Raw genomic sequence first — 19,934 nt, 5'->3', positions numbered from 1 at the left:
CATGAAGACATGGTGTGTGAAGGTTGGAGTGGAAGAACTCGAGTGTCCTGCACAGAGCCCTGACCTCAACCCCACTGAACACCTTTGGGATGAACTGGAACACCGACTGAACCCCAGACCTCCTCACCAACATCAGCGCCTGACCTCACTAATGCTCTTGTAGCTGAATGAACACAAATCTCCACAGCCACGCTCCAACATCTAGTAGAAAGCTTCCCAGAAGAGTGGAGCTTATTATAATAGGGACTAAATCTGGAATGGGATGTTCAACAAGCACATATGGGTGTGATGGTTAGGCGTCCACAAAAGTTTGGCCATATAAAGTATGTTTTATGTTCTTGAGTGCAGTAAATTTTGACTGACCTCACGCTAAAGGCACGTCAAAAATCATTTTAATCTGTTGAGGAATTCTGTGATTTGGGACCAGAAGGTTTTCTGCATTAATATTGAAATGCAAGAATGGAGTTGACTTTGAAAGGACCAATTAAGCTTTGCCAAGCAAGTGAGCTAACACAACAGCATGTAAAACATTCAGCGTAACAGCAGCAGTTATCTCTACTGTGCAGTATCTTCCCTAAAGAAACAACACTCAAGTCCACGGGGTCCAAAGGCCAAAGCTGCAAAACAGCAAATTGGAATGTTCAGCTACAAACGCTGTTGTCCAGGACACCTCATGAAACAACGGCTAGCACTGAATAAGCAGTGATACAAATGCAAGAAGAGTTTCAAGAAGAAAATTCAAGAAGACTACACTTGGAGTAAACCTAAAGAACCAATGGACTGGGTCAACTCCATGGAGATTTATAAGTGTATATGGATCCAATCATCTAAATGAAAACGTAAACACTACCAGATCCCCAAAACATGAAAAAAAGACCAATTAAATGTCTACACAGTATTAAAGTCAAACTCAACAAAAGTCAAGACAAGTAAGTTTATGTAGACAGCAAATCGTGAATGTGAATGGGAAAAGCTCAAAAGCTCAGAAACACAGACAGCAGCACCTGCACTTGGAATCAACCAAAAACGATATTATCTACAGATGTCCATTGGAAACCTGTGGCAAGAGCATCCAGATCTGTGACTGAATTTAAATGTAGATATTCTCAGGTAGTGAAAGAATAACTTAGGCTACGTCCACATTAATCAAGATAAATTTCAAAAGGCATATTTTTCTGTATGTTTTGGCCTTCCATCCACACTGAGACGACCCTTTTGTCCAGCAAAGATGGAGCTTTTCGAAAACACTCTCCCAAGTAGATCAGTTTGAAAATGCTTTTTTGCGGATTGTAGTGTGGACTGAGAAAATGGAGATATTCAAAAAGAATGACGTATTTTTAGTCAGCTCAAAACAAACAGTATGGTGGATGATGTTGTAGTGCACTTGTTGTGCCTGCTAACCAGTTTGGTAGCATTGTCAAAGATTAATGTCACTTTCTACAACCTTCAGACTGCATTTTTTTATAATCTTGGGTTTCCCTCAGCAACAACTCCACCTCTTCAAAATAAAAATAGTCGGTGCTTTTCCTCGACAATGCTGCATCAATTCACAGAGATGGAAAGTAAATAAACACCTGAGGGAAATGACGCAGGCCAAAGCTTCTTACGTTTTTATGCATGCGCAGTATAGGGATGTAAGCATTTTCAGATGTTTCAGCAAATCAGACCTGAAGCAACCTTTGGAAAAAGTTTGAAAACGCCATTATAGACAGCAAGCATTTTAAAATGAAAATGCAGTTTTCAGATCTATCCAGATTAACGTGGACGTAGCCTTAGACTGTTGTTTGGGCTTTGGGAAATTTCATGCTCATGTTTATGGCCTTTCCAACTTTACTGTAGAAACAGACCACCATCCTAGTGCTGACAGATGCTTTTTCATGTGCACCAGCAGAGAAGCATGTTGTTGGTTCAACTGAAGAGGATAATGAAATGCATGTGAACATAATTTATGCTACATTTTGCCTCTCAGACATTAAATCAAAACAGATTAGAAAAATCAAAGCAGAAGAAACACAGAATTACAAGGTGTCCCTCTGAATGTACACAGCGGCTAGCCTACAGGTTCTTTTTCCTTTTCGGTATTACCACATCAGAGGTGATTTGAACATTATGAATAGATTGTTGCTGAAATAAACCCGAGTACTGATACTACAGAGCTTGAGACAGGACTTGCTGCAGAGATTTGATGAAGGTCATCGTGGCATTGAAATGGGCAGGAGCCGGATCAGAGACACAATCTTGTAGGGAGGAATCAATCAGGACATTGACAAACCAGCAAGTTGTTTTCAAACAAGTTGAAAACATCGAAACAAACTAGAGAACAAACCTAGCTCACTTAACCAACATCTTTTTCATCTAAAAGGAAAAGATAATGTTGTAGTCGATTACGTTTGCTCCCACTGTCAAAAAGTAAACACAATCTGAATATAACTGACATACTAACCCAATTAAACCAATTAAACTAAACTAAACATACAACTAACCAAATCAAAGCACGTATTTTAATGAAGTATTGAACCTGAAAGTGCCAGTAGCAATATATGTTTGAAAATATTGGACTGAAAACCTAAAAAGATTTTGATTAATTTGGTGGTCCCCTTTTCACCCGGGGCCCTGGGCTACATTTATCCCAGCTTAGTCCCACCCTGGAAATATTCATTGTTTATTATAATTTCATATCATTCTAATTCCAAAACAATGTATAACAATGTGCAATGTAATCTTACTAAATTGTATGTTATATAACCATAAGATGTATTTAAAAAAAGAGAGGACACGCTGCAGCTATCAATGATGTGCTTGGACCTTATGGGACCTTTTAGCTGCTTCCAACAAATGACTGTTGATAGTCTGAAAGTCTGTAAGTGTAAGTCAATAACTGCAGAGGCACTTCAGGGCAAACTCGACAGGAAGGCAGCTGGTAGTGAGACAAAGCTTGAACTCTTCAGAGGCCCTAAAAGATGAGGGGATAAAATGGACTCAGTTGTTTATTACCATTTCACATTTTTTTTGTTATTTGTTAGAGAGGATTTGGTATAAAAAATGATTACTGTAGGCCATCCTGGTTTTTATAATAAGGATTACAAAATGCCAGGAATTCTCCCAGACCTGAACGCTCTATCTTGTATTTATATACATGTAGTTCTGAGAAATATAATTATGTACAGCTATACTCGACTTGTCAACACTTATCAAACATTATCTGTATTTCATACTGAAGCTATCCACTACAGTATTTCACTAGTCTTTGTGACAGTATTCTTTCATTCAAATAATGCTGCCTTCTGGCATTAGTTCATATTTATATAGATGTAATGGAGCATTCATCTGTAATCAGTGTTTATTGCTTTAAATATAATAGTTATGTAAAATAACTACATAAAAGTTATATCACATCATAAGGGCAGAAAAGAAACTCACAATAGTAATCTAGTAATATTACTAAAGAATTTTTTTATAAGAAAGAATGGCAGCATAAATCACAAATGACCAGACAGACAGTGGCACTGGACTTAATATCACTCAAGAAAAACGGGATTAAGTTCATGGTCAGAGTTGCATATAACTGAGACACACCTGTGTTTTTTTTTTTCCTCAAGCTCCAACCACTCCTCACAGTAGTGCTGTCAAGTGACTTGGAGGTGATTTACCTCTTATATTTTCCTAAAATATAAAAAGATCCTTAAAAAGAGACTGCGTATAAGAGTGGACACTATGGATGAAAGGGTTAACAACATAAGTTTGGACCTTTTTTTTAATCAGGCCAGAAAATGTGCTGAAATATTGTTAAGTTTTACTGTCACAGTTTGCTTGATGTTTTTATAAATACACTTTCAAGAATTCCTTTATTTTATTTTTTACATTGCTTACATCAGGTGTTTATTTCTTATTTGCTGGTTTTATCTAAACCAGTTTCACAGAGCACACAGGACTTTATTCTTCTGACCACTAGAGGTCGCCAATGGACACTTAAAGCCTCGAGAAGTTCACTATTTTCATCACATTTTGGCTTTAAAGCTTCAATGCTTCATGAAACACTCCTTCTTCTCTCGCTATCACTAATGTTTCCATCTCTTTATAATATGTTCTTTACGATTTTAAAGCATCTTTGGTTAGATTGTGCATAAAGTGTCCATGAACTGCCTTCAGAGCCGCGCTGTTGATGTATTTCCTGTTGAAACAGGAAGTGAGGGCGGGATCGTGTTGAGGAGCTTGACTGATTTCCACAACAGCCAATAAGCGTGCGAGATGCGCCACACTTCCCGCCCACTCAGAAGTGGATTAGCAAAGCGGCTAAATAAAGCAGCTTGTTTTTCCAATGTGTGCGGTTTCTCCTGAACCGTTTCCCCGTGAGGAGTTAGAGTGCAGCTTGTGGTGTGTTGGAGTCAGGCACTACATCCTCCATGCTGCTGTAGTCACTGCAGTCCTCCATAAACACACTGCAGCCATGTTTTCACCGCACAGGGAGGGTTTGGAAGAGAAGTGAATGTGCAGGAGGCTGCTGAACAACCAGAACCGCACCAGCTGCTTGTTTCTGCAACCGAGCTGCTGCTGTAGAGGAGCAAACACACTGTGTTCTCCAGAGCCAGGACACTGAGCACAGGCTTTTACCAGCCAGGGACCCCTTTAACTGTAAACATAAATTAATAAATACATATCCATATGACCCCTTTAACTGTAAACATAAATTAATAAATAAATACATAAATAAATAAATACATACATATCTATATGACCCCTTTAACTGTAAACATAAATAAATACATACATATCCATATGACCCCTTTAACTGTAAACATAAATTAATAAATAAATACATAAATAAATAAATACATAAATAACCAACCATATGACCCCTTTAACTGTAAACATAAATTAATAAATAAATACATAAATAAATACATACATATCTATATGACCCATTTAACTGTAAACATAAATTAATAAATACATACCTAAATAACCAACCATATGACCCCTTTAACTGTAAACATAAACAAACAAATAAATAAATATCCATGTGACCCCTTTAACTGTAAACATAAATGAATGAATGAATGAATAAATAAATAAATAACCCTTTTAACTGCAAACATAAATTAAATACATAAATAAATTTCCATACGACCCCTTTAACTTTAAACATAAATAAATGAATAAATAAATAACCCCTTTAACTGTAAACATAAACAAATAAATAAATAAATTAATTAATATCCATATAACCCCTTTAACTGTAAACATAAATAACTAACTAAATAAATAAATAACCATATGACCCCTTTAACTGTAAACATAAATAAATAAATAAATAAATAAATAAATATCCATATGACCCTTTTAACTGTAAACATAAATAAATAAATAAATAAATAAATAAATAAATAAGACCCCTTTAACTGTAAACATAAATAACTAAATAAATAAATAAATAACCATATGACCCTTTTAACTGCAAACATAAATTAAATAAATAAATAAATAAATAAATACCCATATGACCCTTTTAACTGTAAACATAAATAAATAAATAAATAAATAAATAAATAAATATCCATATGACCCCTTTAACTGTAAAAATAGCTAAGTAAAAAAGTAAATAAATAAATAAATAAACATCCATATGACCCCTTTAACTGTAAAAATAACTAACTAACTAACTAACTAAATAATAAATAAATAACCCTCTGTCTCTCTCTGTCTCTCTCTCTCTCGCTACACATGCTACTCCTGCGATACCAGTGATCCTGACCGCTTCTGCTCTCCGGTCCTGCCTGATCCATCCTGATGCCCTACTTCTGGTTGGAGTTCTCATCACGTGAAAATCACTCACAGCTGCTGAGGATGACCCACACGGACAGCCTGAAGTTATATGAGATTTCTGTGGATGGTCCCACTTAGAAACCATGAAGATGGCTTTGGACTTTTGCTATGATAGCTTTAGGACTGCTATTCCCACGAACAGTTATGCACTCAAGTCTCCATCAGTGAACAGTTCATAAGTTCAACAAAACAGACTTCATGTGAAAACTAGAATGAATTTCCTGGTTGCGCAATTGCACTATCTGACCATATAGTATACAGTTATAGAAGGGATTTATTTACATTTGCACTATCCGTTATCACCCAGATGAGGATGGGTTCCCTTTCGAGTCTGGTTCCTCTCAAGGTTTCTTCCTCATATCATCTCAGGGAGTTTTTCCTCACCACCGTCACCTCTGGCTCGCTCATTAGGGATAAATTCATACATTTAAAATTTAGATCCTGATGTATTTGTTTCTGTAAAGCTTCTTTGTGACAATGTCCATTGTTAAAAGAGCTATAGAAATAAAGTTTAACTGAATTAATTCCATGGCCTTATTAAGGGTCTTAATTGTTGCTACTTTTACTTGTCATATGTCACTGTTTTTAAAAATATGACTTATTTAATTGATCTTGCTTGCACTTATAAACATGTCAACTACCACAGCAGTTCATTTGTCCACATATTTTGATTTGGCATTTGTTTTTAAGCAGGATGTATATATATATATATATATATATATATATATATATATATATATATATATATATATATATATATATATATATATATGTGTGTGTGTGTGTGTGTGTGTGGATGCATGTTCTCCCCATGCTTTGGGGGTTTCCTTTGGGTACTCCGGTTTCCTCCCCCAGTCCAAAGACATGCATTGTAGGCAGATTGGCATTTCCAAATTGTCTGTAATGTGTGTGTGTGTGTGTGTGTGTGAAGTGTTGCATCTCCTGCCTTGTGCCCCGAGTCCTCTTGGATAGGCTCCAGGTGACCCTGTGAAGGATAAGCAGTACAGACTGTCCTAAACTACCTCTGAATATGGTCTGAGTGATCGGATTAGGATTAGACTGGATCCTGTTCACACCTGCACTTATTTCTAGTCCACTAACAGTCAGACCAGCCAGGTGTGAACAGGGCCTGGAGGAGTGATTCATGAGGCAACACTTGACCAGGTGCTGGATCCAATCCACCCTCCAGACCAGCAGAGGGCGCCATTCACCTACAAGCTGCACAGCCACGCAAAACAAAAAGGACACGGAAAGACGTTAGATTTCAAATAATCGCATCCGCCAGCCTTCTTGTGTCTGGTGCTGTTTGCATCGAAATTATTGTTGAGTGCATGCGAGAGAACTCTTCTGCCCTGACTTAAAGGGTGAATAAGTAAGTTTGGATATTTTTAAAATACTTTCCGCAGCATTACTCAGTTGCTAGGAGGCTGTTTTGTGCAAAGAAAAGTTGTTTGAATGCGCTAGCCACGATTTAGCAAGCTAATCAGAAAGCTAGCCCTGCTCCTTTCATCAGCAGGAGGTGAAAGCTTCACCTTGTTATTGTGTGCACCAGCCTCATACCTGGCCTTTAGCATCGTCTTGGAGAGATGCATGCCCTCCTGCGCTTCCTGGCCTGGCTTTCTGTAATAATTCTCAAAAAAAAAAAAAAAAAAAAAAAAAAAGACAATAAAATAAATGTAGAAGTTTGTTGATAAATTGCCCGCGTGTGCACGCGCTTTTATTTTCCCCCGAAGCTGCTTTATTGCTCAGTTTATTGCTGCTCGCTTTCTGCTTTTTCATCCTTTACACAGTTTATAATTACAATTAACAGTTTATAATAATTACAATTATAAACTGTCCGAATATTTATTTTAAATATTGAAATATTATTTAATTTTTTAAAAATATATTATAGCCTAATAGGAATGCAAAATATAAAATTATTATTATTATTATTGTTGTTGTTGTTGTTGTTAATAATAATAATAATAATAATAATAATAATATTATTATTTTAAATTAACTGTAAATCATTTTAATTAATGCAATTTTATTCAAACTTATTTTTTTTTAAATTAACTGCAATTAAATCATTTTAATTAATGCAATTTAATTAAAACTTTGTGCATTAAAATTCTGACCTGGTAAATATTCCTTAATAACACTATTTTACGCATGTCTTTATATGCAATATAATTTTACATAGGGTTAATTTTTTTATTTTTTATTTTTTTGTCTTTCAGGAAGATGTGAATATAATATTGTATATTTTTCTAATGCATTTTGGTCATTTGTTTTGAAAGCCTTAAAACAGATCTATTTCCAAGGCTGCTAATAATATTATTATTATTATTATTATTTATTATTATTAATGATGATGATATAATTTGAAATATTTGTGTAATCCATGATGAATCCATGAAATTTGTTTGCACAGATTTATTTTCACTGAGTCCGAATCCAGTGATTGTAATTCATACAAAGAAAGAAAAAAAGAGCTATAAGATGTTTATAGGAAGTTTATAGGAAAACCATGTTCATGAAGTTGCATGATGTTTTGTAGTTGCCACCGAAGACCAACTGCATGGTGCTAATAACTTTCAGGAAGTTATATTGTGTAGGTGTGTGAATATAGTTCATCTGTAAGCTGCAGTTATTCTCTCCTGCATGGCAGGAAATGGCAGATAGACCTTATGATTCATCTTTTCTGTTGACTTTGTCACTAATATATATGTATAATAAGCGTGCGATGATTAGCAGACGAAATCCAGCGCGTTGGTTAGGAATACGCATCGCTGTGGATTTTTGTATTTTTATAGATGACAGGTTGTTTAATTTCATTAACAGCTATAACGTCTTATAACCACACATACCTTTATTTTATTTATGTGTGTAGAATGCAGTTAGAGTTGCACAATGGATCAAAAGTTTGCTCATTTTTCTCAGTGGTGATGATAAACAGTTTGATTGTGTGATGTCCGGTGAATGATGTTGTGCGTGCTGATTCGACTCTGAAGGGTCACAGAGAAGGAAAACCCTTCAAACAAAGAGCTCACACCTACAACTTGTGGAAAAGATGAGCTCAAGATGTGAGATTTGGGCAAGACAGGCAGCGAACACACAAAATGTTCTAAAAAACCCACCACAGCTTGGTGAGAAGTGTGGTTGAAATCGCAACTTGGATTCAGCAGGTCACGCTGAAGGTTTTAATTCAGATGATGCTACATATGAATTTTTGCGCAGTCCAGTTTTGAAGTAACGTGATCGAGTATCAATCGAGATTAAACACTGTAAGCTCTGAGATTGTATGAATCGATGCTGTTTAAAGGTGCAATAGTCCATTTTTTTCTTATTCCATACTTGTACGGATAACCTGGAAGATGCGTACAACATGATTTAAAAAATTTTTTAAAAATTGTTAAGCTGTAGACTTAGCACATGTGTATGAAGTTGTTGAGAAAATCTGTTTCGAAACCTGACTTACTTCCAGTCCGGAAGCTTGTTTGTGTTTGGACGCCTCTCCTCTCAGTAGTTTTATAGATGCTATACTCGACGCTATACTCACTGTAGATCCTGGGGGCGGAGCTTTGTGAACATGGGCGGGAATCATTCAAATGGTGATTGTACCTAATCTTACTAATCTTATGTAATGCACAAGGTGGACAAATGTCTCCTGTTGCTACCCAAACCTTTACTTGCTGCTTCTGTGACACTGTTTTTAGCTTCATAACGGGGTAGTTTGTGGTCTTGGGCTTTAACTATAGCTGTTGTAATTAACATTTTATGTGCATGTTTTTGGGGAATGCTTATAACATTAACGCTCAGGCAAGTACGTGTCTCCGACATGATTTCAGAAACTATGTTTCAATTATTTAGTTACTTATATATGTATAATGAGTTGGCTGTATTTGTTATATTTTTTTTTTAGTTTATTTTAACAAAATAATTTAAATAGTTATGATGTGTTTAGTAAAACTTTTAGTTTTTAGTTTTAATAAAAGTTTTATATTTTTGGAAAAAGCAGGAAATTATAATTTAGCACACTATTTCTTAAGTATCGTTTTGGTATTGAGATTATTTTGGTATTATGATAATACGCCTGGTATTGGGGTCGACGCTTGACTTAGGTCGTCGAGAGTTCGCAGTACATTGCTGAAGCTGTTAAGGACAACTCAGCGCTGCTTCTGTTGCTTCTTCACACCATGATATCATAAATATATTAACTGTTAAGAAGTACAGTGAGGTCCAAAAGTCTGAGATCACTAGTGAAAATGCTTCTATTCTGCATTCTTTTCTAATTTACTACAACAATTTTCATTTCAAATGATATTACTGACAACAACTTGAGTGAACAGTAGAAACTTTGAAATATTTACATGAATTTGAGAGTTTATTAATACTTGCATTGTCCCCTTTTTGCTTTAATGACAGTGTGCACTTGAGCTGGCATGGACTCCACAAGCTTGTGCAAAACTTTATGAACCATTTTAGATCAAATCCACCGGCGTGTCGTCTGATCACACGCTTCAGTAGAAGAGATTAGACACGAGGACAATCTGACCTTTTGTACAAAACACTTAACATGCTCAATATCACACGTTTGCTTACATTTAAATAGGGACCTAGAAATAGTGCAACATGTTGAATATTAAATATTCAAGATATTAAACATTTGCACTCACCGGTCACTTTAATTGGAACACCTGTACACCTGCATATTTATGCAGTTATCTAATCAGCCAATCGTGGCAGCAGCACAAAGCAAAAAGTCACTCAGCTACAGGTCAAGAGCTTCAGTTAATGTTCACATCAAACATGAGAATGGGGGAAAAGCGCGATCTCTGTGACTTTAATCGTGGCATGGTTGTTGGTACCAGAACTTTTTTTCTGAGTATTTCAGAAACTGCTGATCTCATGGGATTTTCACACACAGTCATATGGGATTTTCACACACAGCAGTCTCTAGAGTTTACATGGAATGGTGTGAAAAACAAAACATCTCGTGTGTGGAGGTTCTGCAGGCTGAAACACCTTGCTGATGAGAGAGATCAGAGGAGAATGACCACATTGGTTTGAGCTGCCAGGAAGTCTGTATTAACTCATATAATCACTCTTTACAACCGTGGTGAGCAGAAAAGCATCTCAGAATGAACACACACATCAAACCTTGAGGTGGATGAGCTACAACAGCAGAAGATCACATCAGGTTCCACTCCTGTCAGCCAAGAACAGGGATCTGAGGCTATCATGGGCACAGACTCACCCAAACTGGCCAGTTTTGCTGAGATGCTTTTCTGCTCACCACGACTGTAAAGAGTGATTATTTGAGTTACTATATCCTTCCTTGCATTTTGAACCAATCTGTCCATTTTCCTCTGATCTCTCTTATCAACAAGGCGTTTCCACCCACAGAACTGTCGCTCACTCAGTGCTTTTTGTTTTTCGCGCCATTCTTTGTAAAAATCCAAAGACTGTTGTGTGTGAAACTGCCAAGAGATCAGCAGTTTCTGAAACACTTTTTCATGATTTTATGCATTACACTTCTGTCCCACGATTGGTTGATTAGATAACTGCATGAATGTACAGGTGTTCCTAATAAAGTGGATGGTGAGTGTACTGTCTTTATTTTGTATATTTCAAAATTATAACATTATTTATTTCCAGTTTTAAATGAAAAAAAAAAATCCCAGATTTTTCAATGTGGTCTCAGACTTTTGGACCCCACTGTCTGTGTATATCTTTCCTTTTTAATAGAAACGTGCAGTTTAACTTGCTCAAACCGTAACAAGAAGGAGCGATCAGAATGAAAGCGTGGCCAGTAGAAAACAAAAGATCACGTTCCCACGCTAGACATGATAGTGATTTTTCCCCGATTGTGATTTTCTATTTTAAAATATCACGATAAACGATTTATTTGTCCAGCACTGTTAGCCTAAATAAGTGGAGCATTTCCACCATTTCTGCCAATCTGACAATTGTAAAAATTCAGCTGGATGGTGGATATTTAAGTGCTTTTGCAGTAATACTCAGTAAACTGTTAAACCCCTAACACATCACATTTTCATGCAATCCTGTTAGAAATATGTGTATTTAATTGTTTTCTCATTATTATCACCGTCAACATTATTTGTAAGGTGTTAGATCTGACAGTTCATTGTAATCTTACTGGGTCAAAAGCTTTGGCAGTTTTTTCTCTTTCAGCCGAAAACCAAAAGAGCTGTTTTGATCATTTTCAGGTGCCATCCCTAATAAATATAATAAACCGATCTTAAATATATACTTGTCTCATGTCAGCTAAGTCAGAAATACCCTGATAGATTTTCCTTTACATGAATGAACTCAAAATATTCTCCATTTACCTTGAGAGAGAGCATTAGCTCGGAGAAGGGGGCGGGGCTTCCAGGACGTCTCTCTTAATATTGGAGAATTGTGTGCAGATCATTCCAGATTAACATGTTATTAGGGTCATCTCTCATTTATTGGGGGAGGAAAAAGACTGCTCTTTTGGTGTACTTTGAGTAACGACATGTACAAGAATACAAGTTTTTGTGGCGCTCCTAACGCTTTTTCGCATACTGCACCATCTGAAAGTGAACAGATGTTTTTGTTACTGATGACAGCTCGGTTTTAGGATGGTTCGCACCGAAACGATGTGAAAGCGTCTAAGTGTCTGTATCGCTTCTGTATAGTAAGTTTCTGTGGAAGTTGTGGCTACCCAATCCACCAAACTATGCCACTTGCAGCAGTATGAGCACAGAGAATGATGCACAGACGCTGTTCTGCAGTTTCTGTGAAATTCATGGTGCTTTTTGTTAATACCAAAAAAAAACCTCTCCACATCTCCATGCAGGACAAAATCTGTTTGTTTCTAGAGCGCATGTAGGTTAGTGCACATGCCTTTGTCTTTTATCATTTTAAGGAGCAACACGAATGGGTCTAAGATTGCTCTATAAGTGCATCCAGCATGCTTTTGCATGTTAAATTGTTATTGAGCTTGAAATATGGGTATTGACATTAATTTCATGTAAAAACAACAGAAAACTATGGGTATCTATCTATCTATCTATCTATATATTAGTTAACAACTGTAGTATTCTGTCTTTTCTCTAATAAAAACACACTTTGATTGCATGCACAAGAAAAGCAATCTTTAAGGGGAACTATTAAAAAGTGTCCATCAAAGCACACTCCACCAAATTCCTGTCCAAAGAACACTCTCTCATACAAACAACTTGATATGGTTGAAAATCGTTGCAATGAAAATCCAACTCAACAGAATTAAGGACGCAATGTCGCAAAAAGTGAACTCTTTACAAACGAAATAGATGTGAAAGCAGACGCAGTGTTTGTCCATGTGGACATTACGAATCATATTGGCCATGTTATAGTTTAGGTTGATTTATACTTATTTGCGTCATGAGGCAGAGAGGAGGATCATGGGTAGACGTGACACGCAGAGATGTGCTAGCACGCAGTCCTCCCACACTCTAACCACGTGTTGTGTGTAGCTGCGGTGCCGTGTGTCAGGTGAAAGCTGATTGGTTGGCAGGGAGGCGTGTCTGATTGCATGCGCTGAAACGGTTTGATTAAATGTTGTGACATTTCATTTGGGCTCAGATTAATATTGTTTAAATCGGAGTAATAGTGTTCAAAATACATCTGAAGTGTAAACAATAAAAGTTTCCCTCATTGCATCCAGAGCTTTCCATCTTCTGTAGATGAGCTCGTGCTCCGAAACCGCTTTATGAAATGTAGTCTGTTAAAAAAAACCTTAAAAAAAAAAACCCCGCTGTGTGAAAATCTCTGTTTAAACAGATTCACTCTGAGTTTCTCAGACTGGTGGCTTTTAATAAAAATTTCTCACCTCTGATTAAACTCTCACTCTGAACCGCAAGTATAAAATGAACACAAGTGAGGTTTTTCCCCTGTGTTGCAGGTTTGCATCACACACATCGATATGATCACATTACTGTATAACCAATTTATTTATGGAAAGCTACAATCAGGATCTTGTGTTAATATAAATTTATAATATAAAGTGTGAGTTTATAAGAGCTGTAGTTCATTACAACGTCCAGTTTAATCCTGCAGGATCGCACACTTTACTTTCTTTCTTCTAACAGACTCCCAATAAACACACAGTGTAGATAATGTAAACCACAGCAGCTCTAAAAATAAAAACTAAAGCATCGTGTGGAAATGTGGATTTGTACACTAGTTACACTGAAGAGCTTTGAAACGAGAGCTGCTCATACTGCTGAATACAGACGAGTTAAAACACTTGCTTTCAGTGAGAAGTCACTTACTTTATAATTAATCACACGAGGTCTCTTTTCCCCAGCACTTTGCACAACAACATTATGTCTGTGTTATCTGTTTATTATTCCTACAGTGAAACATTGTTTTTCTCTCTTCTATGCTGTAATTCAATAAATTCTGGTGTGGTTCAGGTGACAGCGCCTCCTAGAGGACACGCTCACGTTACACTTCACTCTGTACGAGCGTCCTGATGTGCAGAAGTTGGTCTTTTAGTACAACTCTTACATCTTACATCAGTATCTGAGACAATTTTTATGAGTATGACCCTAATTTATAGTAGAGCTGCATTAGGGATGATAGTCAGCCAATTAACTGTGAACGTGACGATGAAAATTACTGAGCAATATTTTCAGTTAAAAAATGAATGGACAATCAGCGAGGTCTGGAGTGTGTTTTTCCGCTTAAAGCACAGCGATTTGCCAACAGTTACAAAATTTACTTTATTAATGAAAGACACGTCGTGCATTTTAACGGTTTATAGTTAGATTTAATGTTGTGGACCGTGCGAGAGTCAAATTAGTTCCTGTTCTCACCTACGTTATAGCTATGATAAACAGTCATTCCCTCATCAGTCTCTCTCTCTCTCTCTTTCTCTCTTTGACAAACAAAAAAGACAGCGTGTCTTTTTAGGGAGAAACTGGAAAGCGTAAACTCACTTTACAAGTCCTGTAGACTTTCCTGAGCTGCGAAACTTTGACTGTTACAAGGAGCTTACAGCTGAGATTCTTTCCATAAATGTTAAATAAATGTCTCCTAACAAAAAATTTGACCACATTGATTATGCATTTTACTTTGTTAAACATGTTTTTTAAATCCATTTATTATTATTCTTAGATTATGTGAAGCTTTAAATAACATAAAATTAGCTCCAGTGTTTAGTCTTTTATTTATTTATTTTTTCCCCACATTTCTGTGTTAATTCTAGTTTTGAGGAGAGAAATGTTGTATTAACAAGTAGCATTGCTATTTTGAAAAACTCTTGTGCTGAATTCTTTTTTTTCCCCCTTTCTAGAATTTAGCAGTCGGAGAAGACAAGCCTGGGTGAAGGTCCCAGACCCTCAGTAAGGCTTAAATAACATTGTGATGGAGGTTGAACAGAAGGATGACTCTAGCAACACTCTGGCCAATGGAAGTGCCAATTCAGGCAAACGTGGCAGGGGCAGACCACGAGGCTCAGTTAAGAAAAAAATTATCTCTGTGAAAGAGGTATCTCACAATGCTAGGGCATCCAAAAGAGTGGATTTCTTTTCACCTGAGACGGTGATAAGGCCAAAAGTCAAGAAGCGTGGTCGTCCGAAAAAGATAAAAATTCCAGGAAGACCGAGAAAGATTCCCCTTACACCAGAGGAAGAAGCAGAGAGAATTTTAAGATTGAGCAAGAAACGGAAACTTTCAAAGCCTCTTGGGAGACCCCGCATTCATCCCCTTGTAGACATGCCAAAGGAGAAAAGGGGAAGAGGTAGACCACGCAAATATGAATCCATGGCTTCACAAAATGGCAGAATTGACGGGAACCTGAAAAGTGTAAAGATCACTGAAGTTGGTGGAGACACTCCTCGAAGGAGGGGAAGGCCAAGAGGCTCGTTTAAGAAGAAACGGGGACGGCCAGCAGGTCCATCTCCAGCGAAAAGGCCAATAGAAGGGACTCCAGGAAAAAGGGGGCGACCTCCAGGCTCTGGAACCAAGCTACAGGTCAAGCAGGATGCGAATGGAACTCCTCGAAAGAGGGGCAGACCCCCAGGCTCTGGACGAAAGCTAAAGGTTATTTCAGGTGAAACAAATGGAACTCCTAAAAAGAGAGGGCGGCCTCCAGGATCTGGGACGAAGGTAAAGGTTGCAAAGCAGCTGACGGATGGAATTCCCAGAAAGAGGGGACGTCCTCCAGGTTCTGGGACCAAGGTCAAAGGTCTACTCCAGGAGACGAATGGAAGCCCTCGGAAGAGAGGACGACCACCAGGATCAGGAAAAGTCAAGACAATTACAGAGGAGGCTGAACATGTTCTCACTAACAGTACCTTCTCTGTTGATGCCCAGCCTCGTAAGAGGGGCCGTCCTAAAAAGGCTGAAGCCTTTCCAGCCGTTCAAGCTGAAGAAGGAAAGAGCAAGGAGAATGATGAACCCTCGCCCAAGCGACCCCGTAACTCATTTGCCTCTACCAAGAATTCAAGTAAGCCAGACGCTGAAGACCAAAAGGCCAGTGAGAATGATGGTTGCCACGTGGCTACAACAGTAGAAAATCCTGTTCTGTCTGCTGGAGGTGCTGCAAAACCAGACAATATAGAACAGGTTGGTGAGGATGAGCTAAATGATGCCTCGGTAGAGGAGGTTCATGAGAGTAACAGCAGAAAGATTTCATCCTCAAGGGTAGCAGGTAAATCCCAAAAAAAGAAGTAAATCATTGGGTAGTATAGAGCACAAATATTTTTGAATGGGTTTTTACCAGATTTCATACAAATTGTTTGACTTGTCCCGAAGGTTAGTAATGCAGATATCTTTTTTTTTTTTTTTTTTTTTTTTTTTTTTCCTGTTGCTCAGCTCTTGTGCTTTTGCATGTCTTTTAAAGAAATGTTTATTTTGATACTCTATGGTACACCACCTTCATATAAATCCCCATTGAAACAGACATTTACAAATGCAGATTTTGAATTGCATTCAGAGACGAAATGGAATTCAAATTTTTAGGCAAGTAATCATCTGCCTACAGTCTGTCTGCATGACTAGCTGTCTAAGCAAGTCTTAGTACACTGAGCATTTTTATTATTTATACAAATTTATTAGGTGCGGAAATAAGCTATTTCAGGACTATTCGGCAATTCTGCTAAAAAAATTTTTATATCAACGGCAAGATCAAATGGAACATGAACTACATTTTATGCTAGTCTGTATTGGTGTGTCTTGAAATTACACCTGTGTTTGGAAGAAGCCTGAAATTTCCTCTAGGCTTGATGCTGGATGTTGAAGAATGCTTGTTAGAGAAGTATTGGTGCAGGATCTATGGTGGGTTTTTGTTTGTTTGTGTTTTTTTTTTTTAATCTGAATTTTAATAGAAGCATTTGTCAAGAAAAAATGGCATGCAGTTTAATGGTCCCATCACTGGACGGCAAAACATCAGACTATTCTAGCTAGACATCACTGCATCCTGAGCCTGTGCTGCCATCCGTGCAATCCACTCAACAGGTCTTAAAAGTGTCATGTGTACCCATGGGTGCTTGAATTTATATAGATATATTAAAAAAACAGGAATTAAAAATGTTCAACTGAAATTTGTTGAAAGATGAAAGTTGTTTGATATGCATGAAACACGTCGTGAAATGCATAAAATCTCTTTGTATTTGTAAAAAAAAAAAAAAAAAGTGATTGGCAGTATACCGGTTTATAAAACAGACCCCGGAGTTTGTAGCTCTAACTCGAGAGCCATTTTAGACACAGTATGCGTCTTCACACCAGCTGTTGACTGAAGAACACTGAAGCGGGTGGCTGATTTTATCCTTTCGGGGGTTGTGTGTTCCCTGTGACCAGTAAGCAGTTTTAAAATTTTCAGGTGCATGATGTGGTGACTGAGGAATTACTGAATTTTAGATCTTTTAATAATGTATTAGGAACATCGGCTATGTAGCACAGCTCCAGCGTCACTATATATTTTTTTTTAATCAAGAGTCTTGACATTGTTTCCATAAAATGTGGAATATGTATCATAGCATACACATTTCCATAAAAATGTGTATGCTGTTGTATGTACTATTACTGTCCAAGATTGGCAAAGCATAGTTATGCTTTGTTTTAAGATTATTACCTACTGCTATAAAAAATCGGCCTGACAATATTAAAAAGCAGTTTTGCTCAATTAAGTGTCTAATAATGTTTTCCCATACTCCCCTTATCATGTGACATGTACAGTTGCATTCAAAGTTGGTGTTATGACAGCTTACTTTTATTCATTTGTGTGTGTAAAACGTATTATTTTTTTTTTTAAATGAATTTCCATTCGTTTAGAAAGTAACATTGTAATTATACCTGTTATAAAGCAGGAGTTGAATGTCCATGTGATGTTTTCTTTCATGATTGTGAAGACGTTTTTTTAAAAAAAAATTTCTGCTTAATTATTTTTCAGGGCATAAACTAAAAGGACATTTACACAACAGAAGCTATAGTTATTAGAACCTCTTAGAATTTAATTTTATGGCAGTTTGAAACATGAGACCACAGTGAAGTTTTTTTTTTTTTGTTTTTGTTTTTTTGTTAAATTACTAACCATGTGAACAGAAATATTTATATGTAAATCTAGTTGTTTATGTTGCTAATGTTCTGGTTCTGTTTGTCAGATTGTATTTGTTGACATTTCTGTCCAAAATGTTCACAACTAATTGGCAGCCATGAAAATAATTGTTTCAATTAGCTATGGTTATGTGATTATGTACTGCATTACAAGTTTGTATAATTAAAAAAGTTCCATACTTGCTACATCAGTTTTCTAAAAAAAATCAGTTTCCATGACTTTTTATTGCAATTTCTCTTGATTGATGTATAAACGTTGAAGTTCAGAAAAAGATCTTCCTGTGATTATATTTGTGGCACTTCTGTTCCTGTTCTGAAATGTGTTCAGACTTTGTCTAAAAACTCTGGATGGAAACTTAAAAATGGTTCCCCCCCCCCTCCCCTTTTTTTTTTTTTTTACCATCACTGTTCAGAAAGCGCTGATTGTGGTTTTGAATTTACTAAAGCAACAATGTCATTACATTCTCATTGCTGAAGCAGAGTCCTTCTTTCTCCCTTTAGTGGTTCAAATGCTTAATAACATCCGAAAAGGAGAGTGAAGCCCTTTAGCCCTTTCAAGAAATGTGATACCTTTCTATGATTTAGGAGAGGTCTAAAACATTCAAAAGTTGGTACCCTAGGCTAGAATAAAATAAAAACCACCTGTCAGAGGGCAACATTTGAGCTGAAATCTAAGTGTTATACATAAACTTCATTGAACTGCAAGTGTGGGATAGACTACATGTGGTGTTTTCCAGTCTGCAGCTTGCGCTTGTGGAATTTGCTGTTGTTTAATTTAGTTTCAGTAGATGGGTATAATGCCTTGATATTTGACAGTAGATGTGTACATCCCTGGTAGAAAGTGTATATAAAGCAACTTTTTTCCCCCCTAAAATGACTGATCCTAACCATTTTGCTTAGAATAGATGTATTAGCTTCCAGCAAGTGCATAGGCTTGTTTTCTACTATAGTAACTTCTTTGATGTTTGATTTATACATTAATCTGTACTCTTAACAATTAGAAGCTGTTTAATGTGAGCACTTGTATTTGATATTTTTTCTTTAATAAAATGCTTTCTTCAACCATATTGCAGACTTTTATTTAGCTAGATTTCACTCAGTTCACTTTTAAAGAGAATCGTGTACAGTTGACTAGTGTAATACGCAGCCTTTTTATTAATGTGTGTATAATTAGACTTTCATATAGTCATTTTGCATTTAATTAAATCAGATTGTATGTAAAAAAAAAAAGACCTCGAAAATTAGCTCTAAACTAGATGTTTACAGGATTTCTTACAAAAACTGAAAATTGTTAGCAATGCTTTGTAGCTGACCATGCTCACAATTTTATTTGTTATTAAATGTATGTGTTTTACATAGTTTGTTTATGGTATGCCCTCTATATGCAGCAGTGCATTATGGGAATCTAGCCACTGAGAGTAACAACCCTAAGCTTTGTAACATGAGAAATTTATCAACATAATAGTCATAAAAGGTCTTATGACCTTCACATGGTCAAATTTTGATCTGACCTGAAATTGGCATCTTATTTGGGCAAA

At 36.6% G+C, this 19,934-nt stretch overlaps 1 protein-coding gene and 1 long non-coding RNA gene across 2 annotated transcripts; both read left to right on the top strand.

The window, feature by feature from the left end:
• Positions 1–4,368: 4,368 nt before the first annotated feature.
• Positions 4,369–6,347, top strand: LOC128317722 (uncharacterized). The gene is made up of 2 exons (XR_008301275.1): positions 4,369–4,632; positions 5,743–6,347. It is a non-coding gene; the product is annotated as an uncharacterized LOC128317722 (long non-coding RNA).
• A 704-nt stretch (positions 6,348–7,051) lies between these two features.
• Positions 7,052–19,463, top strand: si:ch211-288g17.3 (chromosomal protein D1). The gene is made up of 2 exons (XM_026928404.3): positions 7,052–7,195; positions 15,134–19,463. The coding sequence occupies exon 2, from the start codon at positions 15,205–15,207 to the stop codon at positions 16,513–16,515; it is 1,311 nt and encodes a 436-aa protein (XP_026784205.3). The 5' UTR covers positions 7,052–7,195; positions 15,134–15,204; the 3' UTR covers positions 16,516–19,463.
• Positions 19,464–19,934: the final 471 nt, after the last annotated feature.

The sequence above is a fragment of the Pangasianodon hypophthalmus genome, chromosome 29 (genome assembly GCF_027358585.1).
Source record: "Pangasianodon hypophthalmus isolate fPanHyp1 chromosome 29, fPanHyp1.pri, whole genome shotgun sequence".
In the NCBI taxonomy this organism is placed as follows: domain Eukaryota; kingdom Metazoa; phylum Chordata; class Actinopteri; order Siluriformes; family Pangasiidae; genus Pangasianodon; species Pangasianodon hypophthalmus.
Note: the sequence above shows the minus strand (reverse complement) of the source record. Positions and strands in the feature narration are given on the sequence as shown.